General features: G+C 52.1%; 1 protein-coding gene across 1 annotated transcript in view; it reads left to right on the plus strand.

Annotated features, from left to right (window-relative positions):
• Wscd2 (WSC domain containing 2) overlaps window positions 1-10,873 on the plus strand; it is a 41,484-nt gene that overhangs the window by 11,749 nt on the left and 18,862 nt on the right. Inside the window, exons 4-5 of the mRNA XM_028765483.1 lie at window positions 8,463-8,584; window positions 10,101-10,275. Coding sequence (XP_028621316.1) covers window positions 8,463-8,584; window positions 10,101-10,275 — 297 coding nt within the window. The remainder of the gene's footprint in view (window positions 1-8,462; window positions 8,585-10,100; window positions 10,276-10,873) is intronic.

Below are 10,873 nucleotides of genomic sequence, written 5' to 3' on the forward strand. Positions count from 1 at the left end.
CACGCCTGGCTGTAGGGGTGGGGCGTCTTCTCGGTGGGCGGCTTCACGCCTGGCTGTAGGGGTGGGGCGTCTTCTCGGTGGGCGGCTTCACGCCTAGCTGTAGGGGTGGGGCGTCTTCTCGGTGGGCGGCTTCACGCCTAGGTGTAGGGGTGGGGCATCTTCTTGGTGGGCGTCTCCACGCCTGGCTGTAGGGGTGGGGCGTCTCTCGGTGGGCGGCTTCACGCCTGGCTGTAGGGGTGGGGCGTCTCTCGGTGGGTGTCTCTATCGCAGTGCGTGGCTTGAGATCCTGGACCTTGGTAGTAGTAGCACTGTGCAAGCTTTTCCCTGCGGCGAACAGGGTTGAGCGTGCCACCGATTTGCAAGTATGCCGGTTGCACCTTGGTTTGGGTCTGAAGGTCTGACTGGCCGAGCACAGAGGTGGGGAACCTCAGTTGGAGAAAGCCAGCGCCTCGGGCTTGATTCTGACCCGTGGTTCTAACTAAATTGCAGATTGCCCATCCTCATGACTGACCTCATTTGTACTGATATTCAAGTGCTGATAATGGTGGCACTTCGGCTGTCTGAGGTGACGGCCTCAAGCATCGAGGGCACTGACAGGACATGGCTGCCGACTGTGGATGCAACCGGGCTGGTGGGAGAGATTTAGGCGTTGTGTCTTGCTAACCGGATAATGAGAGGCCCCCTCCTTCTGGTTCTCTGGTGTTACGCTTCAATCAAAGGCTTCTCACCTGGATGTGGTGTGTGACACACACAGATGGTGGGATCTTCTGTGTGAGGTGGTCTTTACATACGTAGGGAGGACTGAGAGGCAGGGACGCTTCCTCCTGCTCAGTCTGCGAATCTCTGTGGCACTCCGGGTGGAGCACCTTACTGCCCGAGAAAAGTTTTTTGTGTTATGCAATGTCCAGAAGGAGATGGAGCTGTTTCTACTGAGGAACTGTGCACCCTCTAGGTCAGTGATTCTCAGCCTTCCTAATGCTGTGACCCTTTGAACACAGTCCCTCCTGTTAGGGTGACCCCCGAACCGTAAAATCATTTTCATTGCTACTTTATAACTGTAACTTTGCTGCTGTTATGAATCATAATGGAACTGTCTGTTATGCAGGATATGTGATATGTGACCCCCTCCCGGGAAAGGGTCATTATATTCCCCAAAGGGGTCAAGACCCACATGTTGAGAACCACTGCTCTAAGGCCCCCAGAGATGTTTCCAGTGTGGTGTACAAGTCATGAAGCCTTTTACCGGAGAGCTAAAGGAAAGCCAAGCCTTATTATGAGCCTCGAGGCTGCTTCCCCTGAGACTAGAGTGGAGGTGGTATGGGTAAGAAGGCAGACAGCTGACCAGATGTCCAGCCGAGATGCCTGCTGGGCTCCCAGTCAGCAGCGTGGTATGTGGAGATTCTGAAGCAGGGCACTGTGTACTCTTGTGTAGATTCGATGCAGGAGGTGCAGCCTCTCTTCCAAGGCCACAATCCCAGGGTAACAGTTGGATGCCAGCACGGTTGATTCAGCCTTGGGGGAGAGCCAAGGAAGATGACACAAGAGGAGAATCCTCTTCTCAGGAGGGTTGAGGTGAGCAAGAGACCGTCCTTCAGCCAGAAGCAACTTCCAGATTCAGCAGATGCCTCGTTGGAAGCAGCTTCCTCCTGTCTCCATTATAAACTTGTAGAAACTGAGGTGCAGGGAGCAGAGGCGGCTTCTTGGAACACCCTGGGAGACACCGCAGAAGAGAGGGCGTTTGGTGGGGTCCTCAAACGATGGATTAAGCTTTGCCTTTATTAAGGGAAGGACACCCAGACTTGAGACACATTGCCAAAGAACCCGGGGAAATCTAGACAAGAGGAGCTGGACATAGGAAAGCCTGGATGCAGATTGGACGTAACAGGCACAGCATCCTGATGCCCTGGTGCCTTCTGGGAACTGAAGGTAGCTCGAAACGGGTTTTGACACCCAGTTGGAACATCTCCACTTCTGCAAGGACTCGGCTTCAGCCTGACTTCTTCTTCCCCTGACCCTTGACCCCTGACCTCTGATCCCCTTTCCTGTCTCCTGATTCTAAGGTTTATGTCATCTCTGCTGCCTTCGCCCAGACTCCAAAGCACCCTTGACTCTCATACCTGGGATCTGCATTAGCTGTCAACGACTCAGAGAGGTGTCGTCTAAGTCACTGGCTCTCGGCAAACATAGATGACATGAACACCCTTCCCAGGAAATGAAGAAGGCAGAAACAAGACCCCATTTGCAGCATCCCTTGAGAACTCACAGAGAACACTTCTGATCAGAAGGTCCTATGAGGGCATTTATTTCATGACCACCACCCTGGTGGGCCCGTGAGGAGGTCTCTTGCTCCTGTGGTAATGAAGACATTCAGAGGTGTGCTAGGGCAGTCTCTGTCGGTGCTTTGCCTTCTTGCCTTGACACAGACTCCAGGGCACACAGATTCACGCTTGGTACAAAAGAAGCAAGGAAATGGACTGCCTTCTTGGTGAGATTACATTTGTCACAGAGTTTGCTAAATGTACCGTTGAGTTTGGCTTTCTTCCCCCAAGGGACAGAGCAGCTGGTGGTGGAAACATTGTGATTTTATAGGAGGTCACAAGAGAGTGTGTCTGCCTGAGGATGCTTGCAGGATTTGGGATGACAAGACCCAGAGAGCTAGCTGTGCAGGAAGTTTCCTCAGCCTCCTTGGGCGGCTGTCCATGGTGCTGATTGCCCTCGGGTGCAATTCAGATCTCATGACTGCCACCCAGCGATCCCTGAGCTAACCCATTTTCCCTCCCTCAGCTCCTTCCTCTCTCCCCTTCTTAGGGCTGCTTCTTCATCCTCCCCCTGGTAGCTACTCTGACCTTTACCCTCTCTTCTACCCTGATGAGGCGTTATAGAATTCAGAACAAACCTGAAGATACCCAGCGAATACATCCCAGTCTGGGTAGTAAATTCTACCCATGACTGTTAGCACTGGAGATTCTCATCTCTGAGAGTTGGAAGAAGGATTCTGTTCCTTTTGTGCTTTCTGCTCATAGGTACTTCCTTCCACGCCTATCTCCGGCTTGTCCAGGAAACTCATGTCTCTTTGGATGGAGCTTGTCAGCTGCTTCTCTGCCAGAAGCTAGCATATGGCAACGGTGAATCTCACAGTCCTGGGAGACCGGACCAATCGTAACAGGTGGACTCAGCTTGTGCTTCCCCAAAAAATTCACGACACAGGCAGACACGGGGAGTGGTGTAGATTTTCCCACCCCTATTTTTATTCCTTTGCTATACTGGCCAGGCTGCAGGTCCATTCTGAGTCTGTGATCATTGTCTATAAATTGGGGATAACTCTAAACACCACTGGGGCCACCAAGCAAGTGACAGCCTAGACAGCGTCAGCAGGGTGTGCGGTGCTCCTGACGGAATCTCAAAGTTTGCTCTGAGAACTATCTAGTTCAAGCTACTTGGATTTCCAACATTCACAGGACCTTCTGATGATGTCTAAAAATAGCTACCTTGAACCCACCCCACCTCTGGTCATGGAGGCTCTTTGTGTAATTCAGTGTGTCTCTGACTGTAGGTAGTTCATTGGCTGAGAATAGCTTCCAGCTAGCAGTATCCCCTAGCCAGGATCTTCAGTGCAGTAGAACTTGGCCTAATTACCCAAGGGTTGATGTCCTCTTTTAGACCAAGGAGGACTCCTCTGTGTCTGCCTCTGAGCTGATTCCCAGTGATATTTACAGAACAATGTAGTGACAGGGCTTCCGGCTTTCACAACTGCCCTTAGCAACGAGTGTCAGTACACCATTGCTCTTCTCAAGTCATTCCATAAAGAAGTTCAAGCTACTGGGTCACGCACGCCCCTGCTAGACTGCCAGTAAGAGCTGACGTTGTCAAAATGTGGGGCACGGGCTTCGGGCAACCGTCCCAGTATCCTGCTGCGGTACCCGAGAAGAATTCTGGGAAATAAGTGTGGCTGGCATGGGGTCTCCGGAACCTCACCTTAGAGCTCATGTGGAGAAGCCAAGGAAGGAGAAGTACCTTTGAGGTACAAGAAGACCAGAGACAAAGGCTAGCTCTACTCCCTGGGGCTGTGGGACCTGGAGATGAGGGTCCTTTCATGTCTTGAGCTCTCTGCCTGTAAAACGGGGTAACGGTACTGATGACCTCACAGGTTGTGGTGAAGGAAAATGAAGCATGCCCAACATGAAGATGCACACAGAGAGCCACTGTCACGGCCACCACCATTGGAACGTGACTGGGAACCGTCACAATCTGCGGCCAGCGAAAGGCTGGGACCCTGACCTTTATAAGACATCTTCCTTAAGAGTTCTTCTTACACTGTTTCCCCAGAGCTGATCCTACAGTGCCTCTGCTGGGAAATGGAGTACCAGAACAAGAAGCAACCAGTAGCCAGTCCTCCATCAAGCCAGCCACTCGTGAAGACGTCCCCTAGGCCCTCTGGAACTCTCTATGTAGGACACTACATAGGCTTCAGAGGTGACCAGCCCGAGGAGCAGAGTGCTGGAGTATTTATTCTACCCCATGTTTGGCTGAGGTTGGCTCCTGAGGAGATCACCTTCTCAACACTAAGACATAGTGTCTGGTCACCCTCATCTTGTCCTGGGATGGCCTGTATAGTATATTAAAGGGACACTGACAGTAGCTGTTGCCTAGTACTGAGCCTCTAGGCGCACTTGTGAAGGAGGAAACCCCATTCACAGATGAGGAAGACTGAGGCTCAGTGAAAACTGAAGATGACCATCTAAATCTGCTAAATCGGATACGTCAAGCATCCGCACCCGGTCCATCTGGCTTAAGGTTGATCCTTGCACTGGGCTCCAGAGATTTTTTTTTTTTCAACAAGAAAACATCAATCCTAGTGCTTTGGAAATCCAAATATTTTTATGCCACAGAGAGGCCAAGGGAGTCAGTGGTCACCTCACTTTTATTTTCAAATATAAGAGACAATAGGCAGATGGTCGCGTGACCCATATCAAAGATGGGGGCAAGGGGACAGTTGGAAGACCAGAGATCTCAGCCACCATTGGCATGTTAAGTGTCCAGCTGACTCAGCTATAAAGGACAGCCACTTAAAGAGAGAAGTAGCCTCTGCCAGGCTCCCGAGAGTCGGCTGCACGCTCTCCTTGCTGACTCAGAAGGCTCTGCTGAGGCTCCCCACTCTTTCACTGGGGCTCTGAGCAGGAAGATCCTATGTCCTGGTAACTGGCTGCTCCGAGAGCCAACCCCCAGCCTGCAGCTCCCTGCACCTGCTCCCCAGATGCTATCTCTGGCTCCTTGAGACTCTGCAGACGTCGACTTGTCTGAAATCAGGGCTCTCTCTTCAGCCCTCCTCCCTGGGCTCCGTTCATCAGCATCTGCTAAACATCAAAGAAGATTCCTCTCCGAGCACTGGCCTACAGAATCCTCACGCTCTCCCTGCCCTTCGCAGTCTGGATTCCTGATGTCCAGGCTGGGACTCTCTCCCCTTGTTCTCTGTCTCCGAGCAGCAGGCGAGGAGGGAGACCCGCCACAGCTCACAGCTCCTTCATCTCGCTCCCAATAAGAACATTGGGGCCTCCAGCCCCTCCCCTACCAAATAGGGCCAGAGACAGGGATATCTGAGACAGCATATGCCCCAGCATGATGTAGCAACCATCCTGCAAGCCCAAATGTGGACCAGCGCCAGTGTAAACAGCTCAGGGACCTAAAACTCACACACGCTATTCATGAACATTCCGCCCTCTGCATGGAAGTAACTCTCCACCCTTTTCCAGCCCATAAGCTTAAGCAGGTGTGTCTCTGCACGCGCAGGGACATGGATCTGCACGATGACACTCCCAGATCTGCAAAGCTGGAGGCCTGGGTCCTCCGTAGTTCCCTTATACTTTTCTGAGGCCAAATAGTTTGTTTCTGAGAACACCTGCGACAGAATATGGCGTCTCTGCCAAGAGCGGGTTCTTAGTTTACCATCGAACTTCCTCAGTGAGTTTGCCTCTTTTGGGCTTTGGGGGGGGTTGCTTTGTTCTATAGCCCAGGCTGGCCTCAAATTCACCGTATAGCCGAGGATGGCCTTGAACTTCTGATCTAGCTGCCTCTACGGCCCGAGCACTGGATTACAGTCTTCTGTCCCCGTGCCTAGTTTATTTGGCGCTGGGGATGAAACCGGGTTCAGTACATGCTAGGCAAGCTCCCTACCGACCAAGCTGCCTCACTAGACCCCTCGCAGAGAGTTTTTAATAAAGTAGGTCATGCTGGTATCTCTTAAGATGCTCATCAGGGTGCTGGCACACAGTAGGGACTGTGCTGGCACACAGTAGGGACTATGCAAGCACCACTTGCCCCTGCTCCTGTACTTGGGATTTAGATTATTTGTTGTGACTGTGCCTCTAGGAAGTTACATTCTACTCAAGATCTGAACAATATAGGGCTAGGGGCATAGCTCAGTGGTAGAGTGCTTGCCTGCTCTATGGTCCTGAGCTAAGTTTGGTTCCCAGCAATACAAGGAAGCAAAGATATGAGATTTTAAATATGCTTCATGAAGCTTGCAACAAACCCAAGGGACCATGTACTACTTTTCCTAGCTACAAAAAGAAATGTTTATTTCTTGTGAAGAAGATTTTAAAAAGAGTTTTTAGAAGGGAAAAAGAAAGGTATGCTCACCACCGTCCTGGACCAGCCAGAGTAATGCATTTCCCATCCCAGAGCTTTCAACTACACGTTGGCTTCAGGTTCTGCTTCCCCAAAGCCAGCCTCAGACCAGGGTTCCACGTGTGTTCTTCAGGGGTGACTTCTCTTGAGGACACGGCAGTGGGACCCAGGTTTTCTACTAAAAAACTTCATTTCCAGGTTAAGGATCTTAAAGAGAGTTCCCCCTCCCCATCCCCTGACAAAATATCAGCTCTTGCAGCCCATAGGGGTCTGTCTTGGGTCGGTCAGCAGAGATTTCTGAGGTCTAGGAACTGTCCCCTAAAGCCCAGCGCAGGGACAGACCCTGGGATTGGAAGGACCATATACTAGGATGCTGCTGTGAGCTTTGCTTCCTGTGATCCAACAGCACTGGTCCTTCTGATGAGAATCTGGAAACGGCTGTACACTGTGTTTTATGAATGAGGCACAGGGATGCTAAGAGAAAGAAGGGTGTGATGGCCCACAGAGAGCCCATCTCAGTCACCTGAGGAAAGGGTTTATTCGGCTTACACTTCCATATCACTGTTCATCACCAAAGGAAGTCAGGACAGGAACTCACACAGGGCAGGAGCCTGGAGGCAGGAGCTGATGCAGAGGCCATGGAGGGGTGCTGCTTACTGGCTTGCTTCCAATGACTTGCTTTCTTACAGAAACCAAGACCACCAGCCTAGGGGTGGCTCCACCCACAGTGGGCCCTCCTCCCTTGATCAGTAATTGAGAAAATTACTGGCACAGACGATGGGGCAGAGGAGACTTTCTTGAGATATTAGCTCATTCCTGGGAACAGGCTTGTTCTTTTCCTCTCTGCTTTGGCATGCTGTGTGACCTCAGGCGAATCCTGCCTTCTCTGGTCCTCAACTTTCTAGATCTTCTTTCCAGAAGAGGGGATTTATTAGAGTGCCTTAGTGGCTGACTGGCTGTGGTCCAAGTAGTCCAACAATGGCTGTATCCTGACAGAAGAGCTAATGATATGGTAGTTGTTCAATACATGAAGCTGGGTACAAACAATCCCAGTCTAGCTCTGGAGTCCCAGAGAATTCCTGGAGAGCTGCTGGTCTTTGGTCTACATTGAGACTCTGAAGAAGTAGATTCTGATAACAGTGAGAGAATGTCTCAGCAGCAGGATGGATGAGCTTGCCAGTGAGAGTGAAGGGCAAACAGGCAAAGAGCAAAAGCTTCCTTCTCCATGTTCTTTTATGAGGGCTGATACCAGAGGTGTGGCCCAGTGTCTTAGTCCAGGTTTGTATTCCTGCACAAGATATCATGACCAAGAAGCAAGCCGGGGAGGAAAGGGTTTATTCAGCTTACACTTCCACATTGCTGTTCATCACTAAAGGAAGTCAGGACTGAAACTGACACAGGGCAGGAACCTGGAGGCAGGAGCTGATGCAGAGGCCAAGGAGGTGTGCTGCTTGCTGGCTTGCTTCCCCTGGCTTGCTCAGTCTGGTTTCTTATAGAACCCAGGACCACCAGCCCAGGGATGGCCCCACCCACAATGGGCCCTCCCATCCTTGATCACTAATTGAGAAAATGCCTTACAGCTGGATCTCATGGAGGCATTTCCTCAAGGGAGGCTCCTTTCTCTGTGATAACTCCAGCTTGTGTCAAGTTGACACACAAAACCAGACAGTACACCCAGATTTAGGGTGGATCTTCCTACCTCAAGATGATCAAATCAGGAAAACCTCTTGCAAGCTCGCCCAGCTACTTGAATTTTAATCGGTTCCAGATGCAGTCAGGTTGATACTCAGATTAGCCTTAGCTGGTTCTGACAGGTTGTTCTCCCTCTGGTTCTTCAGATGGAAGTGCGGTGTTCAGGGGCTGCTTCCGCCGACCCAACAACCTCTCCCTGGCCTTGCCTGTGACAGCTGCCATGCCAAACATGTCAGTGGACAAGTGTGTGGACCTCTGCACAGAGAAGGTAAGCTGGGGCTGTCCACAGCACTCGGGGCGCAGGGGCAGGGTGACTCAGTCGGAACAGATGGGGCCACATTTCGTGACCTATGATGAGATCATAGTATGTCATGGGGCATAGACCTATGACATAATAGTGTGTTGGTTCATGGATTCAAGACAGTGGAACCACAGAGGAGGAGTTGCCCTGCTTATGTCTAACGGTGAGGGAGTATGAGGCTGACAATAGCTGAAGAGGATAATAAACTCTCCCGGTTAAGTGACATCATCAGTAGTAGCCCAGGGTGGCCTAGTGGGACCCCGCTGTGTGCCACTTTTCTCTCTGAAGCTCCTATAGAATATCTTAGAAGTAAGACCTTCGGGGATAGAGCTCACTGGGTGTACGATTTTCTCTCTTGAGTCTTCCTGGACCCAGGGGAGGCGGCGGGGGGGACATCCGGGCCGTGTCTGGTTTAAAAGCCAACAGGATAGAGATAACCTGGCTACCCAGAGGGGAAAGGAAAGATCCCGAGGCAGCTCTGTTATGCCCACAGTACATCTCTATCCTTTTGGTTTTAAAGGCACATCTTGGGCTAGCAAGATGGTTTAGAGGGAAGGATGGCTTGCCACCAGGCCTGAAGACCCGAGTTTGATTCCCAAGACCCACATGGTAGAGAGGGAGGAAACTGGTTTCTGCAAGTTGTCCTCTGGCCTCTGCGTGTGCACTGTGGTGTGCACGTGGATGTCCAGTCGGCTGTTAATTTACAGGACAGATTTCGACAGAGCTTCTCAGGACGTGTGCTGTGTGCCATTGTCACGGAAAAGACAGAGCCAAGACAGACAGGGGCATGCCCCTCTTGGCTCTCTGACACACTCTGGGGGTGCCGGTGGGGGGCGTCAGCATCAGCACAGTCTGACACAGTCTACCGTGGCCCTCAATGAATCCCTTTTGCTGGAGAAGATGGCACTGACCCCAGGCTCACGCTCAGCAGGGGAAAGGGACTGGGGAGAATTTAGCAACACTAGCTACCCAGTGTCACTGGGGTTGGGCTCCAGTGTGTCCTGGATGGCTACCTGGATTCTAGAACACTCAAGGGACTTACTGAGCCAGCAGGGTTCTGCACATACCAGCGCTAGGTGACTTCTAACCCCCGATTTGGTACTAATGCTATGTGAGGCGTTGCCATGGTGATCACTGAGGGAACACAAACGGTCCAGGTGTTCAATGCCCACATAGTACTTTTCTGCCATGTTTTTTACCTCATTGTGGAGCCAGCACATAGGGAGGGTGGGCACACTCTGTGGGTCTCCTTTTGCTGCCTGGGAATGTGCGGGCGCCTGCTTCTTCGCTGCCCTTCCTGGTTACGAATACCAAGTCTCTCCTGAAATCTTATTTCAGGTATGGGATCAGATAAGCAAGCTACACAGAACCAGGATAGAGTAAAGCCGCCAGGACGGGACGGGAAGCCACCGGATGTCGGGGAAGGAGGATGTTTGGGCTGCACCGAGACTTCCGGTGACTCTTGCTCTCCTCTCCCGCCCAGGAGTTCCCCCTGGCAGCCCTCGCTGGAACCGCTTGCCACTGTGGCTTTCCCACCACACGGTTCCCTCTTCATGACCGGGAGGATGAGCAGCTGTGCGCGCAGAAGTGCAGCGCCGAGGAGTTCGAGAGCTGTGGCACCCCCAGCTACTTCATTGTGTACCAGACACAGGTCCAAGGTAAGGCGGGCCCTCTCGACTGACTCTCCTTCCCAGATGTGTCCTGGACAGTCGGTCCCTAAGCCAGCCGTGAGAAGGGAGTTGCTGAGAGGGCAGAGGGCAGGGCTGCGGGCTCCTGGGTGTGAGACAGAATCGAGGAGCCTGAAGGGAGGTTCTGAGGAGCCCGGCAGAGCAGCCTCTGCCCCTCAGTCCCTCACCTCTGCCAAGGCGGCTCTTTCCTGATAGCAGGAGCAGAGATGTTGGGTGGGGAGAGCCCCCAGGGTCTCCTCTCCTCCAGCACAGATGCAGCGTGTGATCCCGGACAGCCCAGACCCCCTTCCAGGCCTCAGTTTGTCCATGTGAGAAATGAAGCGGTGGATGGTTGGCCTCTGAGGTCCTTTCTGTTTGCAGAGTTCTCTTGATGTGCCTAAAGCTCCTTTCTCTCTCTCTCTCTCTCTCTTCCCCATCCCTGACTCTGTCTCCCTTTCCCCCTCCTTCTCCTCCCCCTTCCTCTCCTCCTTTTTCTTCTCTCTTTCTCTCTGTCTCTCTCTCTTCCCCATCCCTGACTCTGTCTCCCTTTCCCCCTTCTTCTCCTCCTTTTTCTCCTCTCTCTCTCTCT

This window comes from Grammomys surdaster, unplaced genomic scaffold (assembly GCF_004785775.1).
Source record: "Grammomys surdaster isolate TR1022 unplaced genomic scaffold, NIH_TR_1.0 164, whole genome shotgun sequence".
Lineage (NCBI taxonomy): Eukaryota > Metazoa > Chordata > Mammalia > Rodentia > Muridae > Grammomys > Grammomys surdaster.